The sequence below is a fragment of the Aythya ferina genome (genome assembly GCF_964211825.1).
Source record: "Aythya ferina genome assembly, chromosome: 1".
Lineage (NCBI taxonomy): Eukaryota > Metazoa > Chordata > Aves > Anseriformes > Anatidae > Aythya > Aythya ferina.
In genome coordinates, this window is record NC_140296.1 from 137,477,279 (window position 1) to 137,491,573 (window position 14,295).

Genomic DNA, 14,295 nt, shown 5'->3' on the forward strand with positions numbered 1-14,295 from the left:
TGTGCTTTATTTAGCCATCAAGACATCTTAAATGGTTGTTATGAGCAAACAGTTTTCTGCAGGCTTATTTTCGTCTTTTCTTTTTTTTTTCTTTTTTTTTTTTTTACAATTGTGTAGATGCTTTTTTTGACATCTTTATGCTCATCTCTATGTTTATGGTCAGCTGGAGCTAGGCAAATGTAGCATATCAGCCAAGAACATAATACTGTCATGGGCAACAGGTGCATGTTAAATGAGAATTAAAGAAAATCATCTCAAGTTCATCTTTTAATTTATTTTGAAAATTGTCTTCCTTCTGGTAATTTTTTAAATACAGAACATGAATTTTATATGGTACACCTCATTTTCTTTTAAATGACTTGAAAAGACAGTGTTTGAATTAAAATATTTTATTTTGATTTTAAAGGCCTGTTTGGCTGGATCTATCTTGCATAGAAAAAAGATTTTTTTAATGGAAAGTTCTTATGACACAACATGGAAGCTGTCTCTGAAGCAGTGTTTCACAGATCTGTGTGTCTCCTAACTTGACCAACTAATGGAATGGTCGAATACAGGATCATCTCTGTGGTACTATTTAAAATGTATAAATGTGTTAGAAGTGTAAACAATAGAAGAGGAAGGCTTTAGTTTCTGAATGTGGATTTTTCTGCATTTTATACAGAAAATAATAATTATAAAGTTCAGAAAATCTCTTTGTTCCATCTAATGGACAATATTTTTTTCCCTCAAAAATATATATATCTCTCTCTCTACCATTTAATAGGAATTTAATAGTCACCAGTTAAGTTTGCATAGTAAAGAGTATAAAGTGGCTCAGTCTCTGGCCTAAGAAGAAACTGAGAAATGACATTATATTGTAAGGACTATTCTGCTACTGTTTTCCATACAATCAGAATTATTTTTTTTTCTTTTTTTTTCTTTCTTTTATGCCAGTTATACAAAACAATTCATGTCACAATGGTTTAGCAGGAAAAAAAAAAAAACACAACAAAGTACAGACTTTAATTTTTGCAAGTGATATGTGGCAATTTCAGTTTATACGCAGTAGGATTTAGCATATAAAGTTTCATATACAAAAGTTATACTTCTTTGAGAGCTACATTTTTTGTGATTGCCTGAATTTATACCAACACAAGAACTGAATGTAGTTGGAAAGAAATTTGCTTTTATGAAAGTAAACTAGCCTGACTAGCTAAATCATGCAAATACCAGTAACTGTAGTCTTACACTTTGATTAAAGTACATGTCAAGTGGCATCTACCATTTGTTACCTCTTAAATTTTTCTGAACCTTTGCTAAAGGTACTACTATACTATACCATTACTGATATCCTGAAGAACAAGTTTGGCATAAAGAGGCTAATTAGTGAAAAACGTAGTTTAAAAAATTACTATTTCTTTATAACATGTTTTTTTATTGGTTTGGGGGTTTTCAAAAAAGCTTTCAATGCCATATTGAATGTGTTTTTTATGTTCCATAAAGTAAATACATCTCTAAAACAAAAGTCGTTTGAAAAAGGTACTTTTTTTCCTTTGTCTGCATTTGGGCCAAATGTCTGTTTTCTATAGAACTTACATCTGTTTTAACTTACACAGTAATTTCAACTAGTTTGCTATATTGATTACTAGTTAAAAATAGCTTCATCTAATGTGCATAAATAGTCCAATGAATATTTGGAAAGTGACATAAATATAATATTAGGGAAAAAAAACTTGCATAGCACACGAATTAAGTAAATCCTGAGTAAAAATACTAGCCTTGTTTAAGGAAGTTGGAGCATAATTCCTTCAAAATTCACTTTTTCATATATCTGATTTTTTTTTCTTTTTCTTTCTGCATTCAGTTGCTGGAAATTCTGCAGAGTTCAGTCAAGTGCATGTGCATACATGTGTGCATGCATGCAGAGTTCCTAATTTTATTATCTTTTTGTTATTGTCTTCGTACTTCGGCTTTCTACACTTCGACTTCCACTGCTTCACATTTGAGTGTGAACTTCCTGGGGGGGCGTTCTTTTATGTTTTAAATTACTCAGAATTTCCATCTGCTTTTACTTGACTTGTGGTTGTGAAGATCATGCTTGGCCCATGGGATCTTACACTGTGCCGAGAGGATGTGGAGTTTTGTCAGCCAGTGAAATATGTCTGGCTTTTTTTTCCTTTTTTTTTTTTTTTTTTTTCAGCAGCTTTCATATGCTTCTCTTCATGTGTGGTCCCACTGTACCGACTATATTTAACAGAAATACTCTATCTTCTCTGTGCTGCTCTCTTTTAAGCAGCCTGTGTATAAGAAACCTGAGATCCAAAAAATTTTAGTCTTGACTAAAAAGAAGGTAGTGTTACATAAAAGTACTTTAGTAGTTGCACATTCCAAAATTTATAACAGCATTCTGTGTTCTTGTTATACAAAAGTATTAGTTGATTTGCAGTTACCAATAAATATCCCTGTGATACCTTTGTTGAATATTCTCTGCTGCTTTTTTTTTTTTTTTTTTTTTTTTTTTTCTTCCCAGGCACTGCTACAGTCTACAGTTCAACAGCAAGAAGCAGCTATTGAAAAGCAGTATATACTGGCAATCGAAAAACAGTCCCACAAATGTGAAGAACTTCTTAATGCTCAGGTATGGGTGTGGGCATGCAGAAGCCTTCATGATTATCTTTTAGCTTCAGCTCTTCTCTGTTTGAAAAAATATGTTTTTTGGATATCATCAATGAAAATAATCACTCTTTCATTTTGTGTCCTCAGCGTAACAGTAAACAGAGTTACTTAAAAATGCAAAGTAAATAATGACTCTCCATCTGTCGGTATCAAAAGTATCTCATGGCATTTAAATCCACTTAGAACAAATTCAAGAGTATAGCACTGAGAAGTAGTCTCAGTGCAACTTAGTATTTAATCCTTTAAGAACAGTCATTTTCTGTAGTCTTGGAGACAAGCATACAACTACTTTTAATTCACATAGTTAAATACAGGATTTGATTGCATGGTATTTTCACAAATATTTGTAGGTTTGTTTTTTTTTTTTTTTTTTTTTCCTGCCGTTACAGTAAGCACAAATATCTGTTGTCCAAACCTCTCTTTATTTCGTAGAAATCTTACATAAACATTAAAAATTAAATATGAGGAATTACATAATCATAAATATATAAAGACTTACTTAAATATATAAATATATATATATAAATGTAACATGACTTGATTAAAGGTACACTGCATAGCAAGTGTGTCTTTAATGTGCAGAATCACATCAATTACTGATGAGCTTCTGAACATTGTAAATCTGGTTTGTTATTGAAAATGTTATGGCTTGTCCCCTTGAATCCAAACAATAACAAACATTAGTCTATATTAAAAACAAACAAACAAACAAACAAAACTATTTTGCTAATACCATCCTATATTGTTTACATTACAATTAACAGTTAACTTTTTAAGTAGTTAGCAACAATTCTATCAAAAATAAAAACCATAATGGTTTATTAGTATAAACTTCTTGGGGTAAAGTAGACCTAAATTCATCAAAAGGCCATTTGAAGTATTCCACCATTTTCAACATTATTTTATGGCAATTTATATGTTCTGACTATATCAATTAACGCTTACTGCAAACATATATTAAATGTGTAAGCATCTGTATAAACAGGGTAAAGGAAAGAGACATAACAGTGGAGAAATTGATTCCATCTTGACTAAGGTGTATATTGTACAGAACTACAGTTACTTATCATATGCTTGCCATATAGTTCTGTATAGTAAAAGAAGTAAAAATGAATTCTAATAAAATGCTTTGTCTTTTCTGAATTGAAAATATCTTGCATGACTTAGTATAATTTTCTGAATGTTAAAAAGGAGTGTATCTCATGAAATCTGGAAGAATTATATGAAGATTATTGGGGGGTGTACTTACAGATTGAGCAGCAGTATTGCTCCCATGATATGTTACATTTGCATATCAAGCCAAATGGTGGGGACAGAAATTTGAAAACATGTTCAAGAAGTTCAAATTTATCTGGAGATCTATGTAAGATAGCTTTTTGTTGGTGGTGCTTTTGTTTGTTTTCTTAAGTAGAACCTGACAACATAAGGATCATAGAGTTACATAACACAGTGCCCATTTCAAATCATCCCTCCATTTAATGCAACTTAAAACCACTTTTGGATCCCGGAAAATTTTCCATCTTTAGATATAAGACTGAAATTTTGAAGACTAGTCAAACAGGCAAAGGTTGTGAGTTCTGTGTGGTAGAACTACCAGGTTTAATAAAATAGAATTTATTCTTGCAAGCTTTGTTCACTCATAAATCTGTTGGAAGACGTCTGAGAAATGTGTACCATACTTTTATTTTTTTATATATCTGTTCCTAAATATATGCTTCTGTGTTTGTTTCAATATTTGGTTTTGTTCAATTTATTTTGTTCTGTGCTAACAACATTGCTGAAATTATAAGTTGATTAAAATGATGTGTTATGGCATTGTGCATGTATAGTCACCTTTACAAGTAGAGTTATGAGTATCTATTACTTGAAAGAATTATTATTTTTTTTCATGGTAGTAAACATATAGTGCAAGTATGTTCTATACACAAACATAGCTTCGGTTTCTGTTTTCCTTCTAAAATTCTTGTTTTACAAGTAGTTTTTTGTTTTCAAATTTTCACCCCACTTAGAACTTTGTCAATGCACTCAATTTTTGTCCTCATTTCCTCCAAATTTTCTGCTTTTTTATTTCCAGTTTCACAAAATAAAGGTAACTTATTGACTCCTTCCTTATGCTTTCTCCTAACTGTATTCACCCCCTTAACTCTCCTACTCTTCCCTCCCAAAAATATCCCTTTGAGAAGAAAAAAAGGCTGTTTTTCTCTGCTTGACTTTAACTTGAGATAAGAATTTATTGTAGTTGCAGATTTTGAAGCTGTCTATTATCAGTGTGATGTGCCTGTGATGGAGATGCATGTTAAAAATCTGTCCGGAGAGGTACCATACTGCTAATACAGTCCATGTGAAAAGTTGTATCTTTAAGGCTAGGGAAGGTGTGAAAGGCCTAGTTCTATCTTAGTTTCCTGCTAGACAAATTTCTGTAATTTGTCTTTGATAATGACATGCAACGTTTTGCAGCATACTGGCTAGCTATATGTAGCATCATCATCACATTATCCAGAAAAGGAACCATCAGCACAAATTGTCCTTGATTCTGTATCTTGTTTCAGGTCTGTCAGACTGCACTTTTCTCCTAGTTCTGTTTCTAGAGGTCTTCATTTTAAAATTGCAAAAACTTTGCAATTGCAAAAAAAAGTAAAATAGTTAGCCATTTTCTATTGTGGCCCTTCTGATAGGTACCTTTCCCACAGAACCTAAAGTCAGAAAGTTCTGGTCTGTTTGCTTGAAGTTCCTGCATGTGCATTATATAATACTTTTTCTTCTGTTAAGTGGAAGAAGCTTCAGAATTTTAAGGCTTTCAAAACCTGGGATTATTTTGCACTGTTAAAAGATCTGCTGGCGTTGTTTTGATGAATGTCCTCTGAATACTGAACTGCCTCTCAGTGAAGCATTCCTCTGTATTGATTGTTGTGACTATCTATTGCCTTTGAGACAACTACTTGAGTTATGAACTGGTGATATCAGTTACTATCCAGTTATTGTCCACAGATGCTGGGTAATTCTACATCTACCCTTTTCTTAGAATATTAAAGACAAGTGACTGATATTAATGGACAATCTCACACGTTCCCTAGGTATAGAGGTTATGGGTCCCCTTTTAAGTGCTATTCTGAAATGTGTTGAAAGAACCAGCTCCCTCAAACTCATTGATGACCACTGCAATGGATGCTTCCTGGGGAACAGGCTAGTGTTGCTGGTGATTTTTTGTTCATTTGTTTCTTTGTTTTTTCAATGGAATATTTTCTCAGATCTACATTTCAAAAAGCAAACCAGGCATTCTTGTGGCATATTCAGGGGCACCAGGTTTGTGATGTCCTTTGTCAGTGAATAGGAAAATAAGAACTTCTTTACTTCTTTATTCCAAGATGCAGTTGGGTTAGATAGTATTTAGGAAAGCAATGCACGTCAGTTGTACATGTCTACCATTTGAGGATAACAGAGGAAATGACACTGGCAAACAAGTCAGTTTTTCATAAGTGGGGGAGATTATAAATTTTATCTTTACCTTTTTCTGATGCACACATTTGAAAATGAAAATGCAAATGAATTTGAAAATGAAAAATGCATCCTGAAAATGAACACCAACTTTGATGTTGTGTTTGAAGTCATGTGTTATATGAAGATATGTACTGAAAAACTTGTTCCTGTAAAACTTTGTAAACAAAATAGGCTGCTTTTGGACAAACAGCAGAAGTCACTGACAACAGAATCATCCAAAAAGTTCTGTGTGGGGAATGGAGAGTTTCATTGGTTCTGATTTCACTGGATTCTGAGTTCACTGTTGATATCTCAGAAAAATAACTGATTAAGATAATTATTTTGATCCCACTTTGAAAAAAATGAAATAAAACCAAACCAAAACAACAGCAAAACCTTTCAAATAGAATTTTCAGTAATCAGAAAAAAATAAGATTTCTATAAAAGTAAGTTAATAAAAGTGGTTCAGTATAGGTCAGCACTAGAATAGAGATGCCACATAGGGTAGAACAGTAATATGATCTCATAAAGTCTCACTCATTCCTATTTCTAAGTTATGATTTAACGATATTCCTCTTTTTCTCTATATCTTCCTGAGGAAGCAGTATAAATTAGATATACAACTGGATTATGAAGTGCTTTCATGTTTGGATATTGTTAAAGTGGATATATTTTACTGTGGTCCTTAATTATGTTAATTGGGATATTTTCCATTTTGATTCATGTAGAAGAAGAAGAAATACAAGGAATGTAAGGCTTTAATTTTGTATCTCAGTTACATGTATATTCCTTTTCTGTACGGGGCAACTTTTCTCCTACACTGTTAAAGATCCTGCAGTTTTCCTTTATGTAGAGTATATAAAGCTGATTTTTTTTTTTCCATACTAGCCAAAGGAACTACTAGTGTAATTACTGAGACAGAGCAGTACAATAAGGCAGTAATTTTCAAATTTACTTCACACCTGATTTTGAAAGGCATATATGCAAATTGGTATTCAGAGAATTTTGAATGTTTTAATTTTAAGGGGGCCAGCAGTCATTTTTTGCAGTGAGAACAGTAGGAACTAATGCAGAAAACATGCAGACTGAAAAAAATTAAGTGTGTAGTAGGCAACATCTAACTGGTTCATAAATTCCAATTATGATAGGTTTAGAAATTCTTGAGTGTGTTTTTCACATCCCCATCATTGGGGATCGTTTCTTACAGTTCTCAGAAAGTTTATGATTTGCTAGTGTTGGAACAATCTGGCAAAGTCATTTCCATTCAGTCATCCAATCAGTCATTTCCATTATGTTTTCATCTAATTCACTTTACTTGTAACGTCTCATCCTTAAACACAGATCATCTAGGTGTATCTTTTTAGGTCTGTTTTCCCCTCACCAAGAGGGAATTTAGACTTTCTCACAACTTTGTTTGCTGGTAATTCTTGACTATGTAAACAACAAGATATACTTGTTAGAATCCTATTGTCAACTTGAGGTATTTAATCCTCCTGGAGTATTATAATACCTTCATGGTTTATGCTTATATTAAAAAAAAAAAAAAAGTGGCAAGAGTGAAAAGATCAAGAAGTCAAGAATTTACTATTTTTGTGCTTATGTAGAGAGAATTAGTTGAAAAGATTAGTAATCTGCTATTCACCATGATGGGAAGAATTATTTTTTTTAATTTCTGAAAAAGTCTACTTTATCCTCTTTCTATACTTTATTTTTGTAAGGCTATTGCTTAGTGTCTACCTCTGCAAGGAAAAATTATTGCTAAGATGCAAAAAGGTATATTTACTTTTTTTCAAAAATTAAAATCTTTACTAGTTCTAAACTAACTTGCTTTGAATCTACCCACTGTCACAAGTTAGTTAAAAGATGATTTTTCAGTCCCTTTGTACTGTTAATTCATCCAAGATACTGTTAGTCTCATCCAAAAATCTTATATGGATATTATATTCACTAATCCAAGTTTTCAAAGCTTCCTTGGATTCATCAAATTTCAGTTGAAAGCAGCTTTTTAGGGTGATTTTTACTGTCTGCCATGTGCTTATATGACAATTTTCCTTAAAATCTCCTCTGCTTTTAATGAATTTATCATCTACTTTTGTCAATACTAAAAAAATAGGTATTATAGCATGATTTTTCTCCTCAGTCAGCTGTACTTTAATTTTTTTCCCTCCCTTGCTGTCTTCCATTACTGAACATTTTGCTATTTATAGTGTTTGTATTTTAGGAGTCCATGTCCTCCTTTTTTTTTCCTGGTAGATGAAGCAATTCTGCAATAACGTGTACAGGCTGTGAAATGAATTGGATCACAAAACCAGAAGGGCTAGTAAACACTTATCTTTCATATTTTTACAGAAGTCTCTTATTTTTGTATTTCTAGGACTCCAAGGTTTCGGGGCTAAATAGTCTATTACTGTGCATGCTTTTTGAGAAAAGTATTTTCAGTATTAGATGAGTCTGGATGGCTTCTTTATTTATAAACAGTAAAACAGAGATGCTGCAAAAGGTTTTGACCTTGACAGTGTTGTCTTGCAGTAATTTCAGCCTCTGACGTGTTGTTATTCAGCAATGTGCAGAAAAATCTTAATGGAACCCTAAGTAGGAATATTAAGCTTGGTTATTTTATTACCACTGTTATAATTTTTCTTTATAATGTCAGTTTTAACTTTTAGTAATGTTTTGCTGGTTCCTGAGCTTCCTCTTAGAAAAGTTTTGCTGCTTTGTTAGCCACTTGGACCTCAAACTGGCAAAAAGATACAGTTCAACCATCCTGTAATAAGTTATAATTTGAGGAAGTGGAAATAAGTAACAGATGTTGGAATTTTTCAAACAGACTTTCCACCTTGTGCTGCCAAACACTTAGATGCCACAGATAGTGAGGACAGTGTAAGAAACCAGTTATGATTACCAGATCTTGTCATTTGATTTGGGTTAAGCTTAGCAGCAGTGAAGAAAAGGTACAATATAAAAGAATATGCTGGTAAACATGGCTACTCATTCTAAAAGAACAGAAAGCTATTATTCCTGTTTTGATATGGTTGCCTTTTTCTTCAGGATAGTATTTTGAATAGGGGGAAGCAATGAGGGTAGCAAAAATATAATTTTGATAACATTATAAAATCATGATGCTACAGCTCTGTATTTTTATGTCATCTCCCTCAAGTAGAGATAAAGGCATTTTCCTACATCCTGTGTTATTTTTTTCCTACTGTTAGATTCCTTCATGACACTGAAATAATTTTGTGGGTTATGATGGTTTCTTGTTAAAATGGATTAACAAATTTAAATTGCTGAATTCTTAAAAAGCCCAGTCCAGTGGTTTATTATTCCCAAGGATGAATAAAGTATCAGAATGTTTGCTGTTTCCGTAGATTTTTCCCAGATTTTGAGGAACAGGAATTGTTTTATGTCCATATGTAATGAAGGTAGAAAAAAATAATAACTGTATTGGAGAAAGAGATTAAGTCTTAATATACTTTTTTTTTTTTTTTTTCCCTGTTTAACTACTGACTAGAATGCAGTTTCATTAGATTAAAATTTTTGGTAGATTTTTTTTTTTTTAAGAAGAAAAATCAGTCATTCACTGTAGTGTGAATTAGTAATACGTAATTTAATATCTTAATATACTGTTTTTCAAAGCGGTGTTATTACAGGAACATTCCAAGTGTCATATCATTACTATGTGATTTTTTTCATCAGATCAAAGATTTGTGAATCATAGAAGGTATAAAATATTGTTTTCTTCAGTGATACTGCAAACAACATAAATTTATTTATTCTCTTTTTATTCTCTTATAATTCTATTTAGCATTTGAGTATTCACATGAACTTAGGTTCATACCTAGGTATAAACTATGGGCCTCTTTAATATCTTTAATATTAATATCTTTAATATCTTTAATATCTTTAATATTGAACTTAGGTCCTCTTTAATATCTTCATCGATGATCTGGACGAGGGCATCGAGTGCACCCTCAGTAAGTTTGCAGATGACACCAAGTTAGGTGCGTGTGTCGATCTGCTTGAGGGTAGGAAAGCTCTGCAGGAGGATCTGGATAGGCTGCACCGATGGGCTGAGGTCAACTGCATGAAGTTCAACAAGGCCAAGTGCCGGGTCCTGCACCTGGGGCGCAATAACCCCAAGCAGAGCTACAGACTGGGAGAGGAATGGTTGGAGAGCTGCCTGGCAGAGAAGGACCTGGGAGTGATGGTGGATAGTCGGCTGAATATGAGCCAGCAGTGTGCTCAGGTGGCCAAGAAGGCCAACAGCATCCTGGCTTGTATCAGGAACAGTGTGACCAGCAGGGCTAGGGAGGTGATCGTCCCCCTGTACTCGGCTCTGGTGAGGCCGCACCTCGAGTACTGTGTTCAGTTTTGGGCCCCTCACTACAAGAAGGACATCGAGGTGCTTGAGCGGGTGCAGAGAAGGGCGACGAAGCTGGTGAGGGGCCTGGAGAACAAGTCCTACGAGGAGCGGCTGAGGGAGCTGGGCTTGTTCAGCCTGGAGAAAAGGAGGCTCAGGGGCGACCTTATTGCTCTCTACAGATACCTTAAAGGAGGCTGTAGTGAGGTGGGGGTTGGTCTGTTCTCCCATGTGCCTGGTGACAGGACGAGGGGGAATGGGCTTAAGTTGCGCCAGGGAAGTTTTAGGTTAGATGTTAGGAAGAACTTCTTTACCGAAAGGGTTGTTAGGCATTGGAACAGGCTGCCCAGGGAGGTGGTGGAGTCACCATCCCTGGAAGTCTTCAAAAGACGTTTAGATGTAGAGCTTGGGGATATGGTTTAGTGGGGACTGTTAGTGTTAGGTCAGAGGTTGGACTTGTTATAAATGGCTCAGGATTCAAATTAGGATTAAATAAAAAAATAGGATTTATTGAAAGAATATAAAGGAATAGAGGTAAGCAAACAGCGCTGGGTGCACCGGGAGTCTCCGCTCCACCAGGACGCACACCAGTTACATCAAGCAGCTGATTTTTATGCTCCTAGACTAATACATATTCATTACTACTTCTAAAAAAAAATAGATTATTAAAATTAGCTTCCGGGGTGCAGTCCCTCCTACTGGAGCATGCGCAGTCTCCTCTGGGGTCTCTTCTGGGGGTCTCTAGGGGTCTTTCATGCTGAAGGCTCATAGTCTTCCTCTCCACCTTTGTACTTACTGGGCACCATACCAAGTTTACGGAACATCTTCTTCAAGTCTTGTCTCCCAGCCGCCCTTCAGCTTCTTTCTCCTTCCTCTTTATCTCTTGGCCCCCCCTAACCAGATACCAAAGATCCACATAGTATCCCATAACAGTCACTAGTTGTTATCAGTTGTTCTGAAACTCCCAGACACACGAGTAATTAAAACATTCTTCCCCAGCCATTCACAGACACATCTATAGCAGTGTTAGAAATAGAAGTCCGGAATAACAAAAGCAAACAGGTTCATAAATTTAAGAAGTGATAAATTGACTAGAATGAGGGGGAGACTGGGACACACTGCATCTGTGGTTCAAGAATTAAATTGCCAGTGCAGGGCCCAGAGGCAGACAGGATTCAAACAGAATTGTTCTTTATGGACACGAATTGTTAAAACATTCCTCACAATCCCTTATCTTCTTTTTAACATCCCCAATTCGTGTCACTTCTGTTGTTAATAACTGGATTTCATCAGTCCGTTCTTGGAGGGTCCAATTCTTAAACATCATAATTGACATATCCCCTTCCCTTTTTAATGAAGTTATTACAAATGTACTATTTATCACCCGGTGTATTAATAACGTAAGGCAAGGTATCATACAAGGTATATACAATAACATAATTACACCACATGACAATAAAAATAACACTCTTTTAACCCATGGTCCACCAGGCAGCCATGAAAATAAATCCCATTCCATATCCTTCCAGGTTTGTGTTTGCTCGCTCACCTCCCCCCCTTCCTTCTCTGGGATGGGAGAGAGAAATGGGAAAGTGAAACCTGTGAGTTGAGATAAAAACAAGAAAATAATAACAATAATAATAATAACAATAATGATGATAATAGTACTACTAGTAATAATGTGTACAAACAAGTGATGCACAATGCAATTGCTCACCACCTGCTGTCCGATGCCCAACCTAACCCCGAGCAGTCCGGCCCTCCTCCCAGCCTGCCTGCTGGCAGGACAGTGAGAAGCTGAATTTGGCTTGGTCCTTGGCTTGGTGTAAGCACTGCTCTGTAACAATTAAAAACAATTAAAACACCAGCATATTATTAACATTCTTCTCATCCTAAACCAGAACATAACATTCTATCAGTTACTAGGAAGAAACACCCTTTTTATCAATCTTTAAACAGCAATTACTAAAGCTAAATTTTCCACAGACTTCTCCTTCTTGTGCTAGTAAATAATCCAAAGCTAGGCAATTTTGATACAAAGCAGTTCTCATCTTTATAACTCATTTAAATCAGTTCTCATCATTTATAACTATTTCTATTACAGCTAATAACCTAATTATTCTATTAAGTATATATACTGGGGTCCTATAGTCCCAGGATCTGTCTTCTGCCCACATAGCTGGATCATAATAGGCAAACGCCTTCAGTCAAGGAGTTAGGCCCGCTTTCAGGGTCACTTCAGGCTTGTGTTACCGTTCGGCTTGTCAGGGTGATCCAGCTCCTGTAAAACGAATCACAATTTTATATAGGTTTAAAAAAAAGTTTTTTTTTATGTTATTTTCTCGGGACAACCTGATCTTAGTGTGGGAGAAGTCCGGTCGAGGCCCTCTCACTCGGCAGTCAATACCCATAGGGGTTGCCTCCCTCGGTAGACCATACACACCGCAGTGGAGGGTCCTGCCCCGGTCTTGCCTCCTCCCTTTTCTCCCTTTAGGCTTGTCTCCTTTATTTAGCATCCTTCATTCATGCAGAGCCTCGTTGCCAGAATATTAGTTCTCCCTTAGCTTGAGTTTCAGTTTCCCAGGAGCGGACTCAACCCTCCAAGTTTCAGTAGTTACTGGTCCTTTTATTCTGGATGCGTGGGTCCCTTTCTGCAGTTCTCACAGCTGTTTCAGTAGTCAGTAAAACAAGGTACAGTCCCTCACATCGGGGGTTCAGTGATTCTTCCCTCCCATGGCTGCTTGTTGAAACACTTTCTTTTTTATCTTCTGACAAGTTAAATAACAGTTATCTAATTTGCTTTGCCGTATGGCCCTTTCCAGGTTCCTGTAGCAGGATTCATCTGATAGCCACGGCTACATTCACATTTGTAGCCACATTTCAGGTTGATACAGATTTGACTACAGATACCAGGGTTTTGGCATTCATCAATACCTCCACAGTTTCTCTGGTTTACAAACTCAAACCCAGCTGGACAGTCACATTCATTTATGTTGCATTCCTTCAGGGGCTCATCACCCCAGTCCTTGCAGTCTCTCTGCTGGTTACACACTTTATTGATATCAATGCATTCTCCACTTCTGCACTTGAATTTGCCAGGTCCAGAGCACTGAATACAGTTTGCTTCATCAGTGCCATCCAAACAGTCTCTCACACCACTGCACTGCCTACTCCTATGGACACAGTTCCCATCTTCACATCTGAACTGGTCTGGTCCACAGGTCCAAGAAGGGCAGTTAATTTCATCACTTCCATCCTTGCAATAAGGATCTCTGTCAAATCGCCACTTCTTGTAGATACATTCACCTGAGCCGCACTGCACCTCACTCACAGAACACTTCACCGGAGGTGCAGGCTGGCAGCCACACTGCTCCAAAGATTCATCCGAGTGGTCGGAGCAGTCACCTTGACCATTGCAGACAAAGCTTTTGGAAATACATTGTCCACTACTGCATGTGAACTCTGCTGCACTACAAGTCACATTGCCACAATTCTCTTAATCTTCTCCACTGTCACAGGCTTTTTCACCATCACATTTCCATGACACTGTTCTCATATGACACAGCTCAGCACTTTCGTCAGACCCATCTTCACAATCCGGGTCCCCATCACATTGCCATCTGTTTGGCACACACTGACCACTGTTGCACACAAAGATTTAGCACACATCTTTTTCACACAAGCACTCTCATCACTGCCATCTGAGCAGTCTTCACATTTTAATCTAGCACCGTCGGCAGCAGTGCACAGTCAGGCGAAGGCGAGCAGCAGGCAGAGCGCCCCGCACCGTCACCTGTGTCACTTAT

The 14,295-nt window shown here is 36.1% G+C and overlaps 1 protein-coding gene across 7 annotated transcripts in view; it reads left to right on the top strand.

The window, feature by feature from the left end:
* CCDC91 (coiled-coil domain containing 91) overlaps nucleotides 1-14,295 on the top strand; it is a 174,155-nt gene that overhangs the window by 89,577 nt on the left and 70,283 nt on the right. For all 7 annotated transcript variants that reach the window (XM_084497854.1, XM_084497859.1, XM_084497860.1 and 4 more), the window contains one exon: nucleotides 2,510-2,617. In XM_084497854.1, coding sequence (XP_084353980.1) covers nucleotides 2,510-2,617 — 108 coding nt within the window. The remainder of the gene's footprint in view (nucleotides 1-2,509; nucleotides 2,618-14,295) is intronic.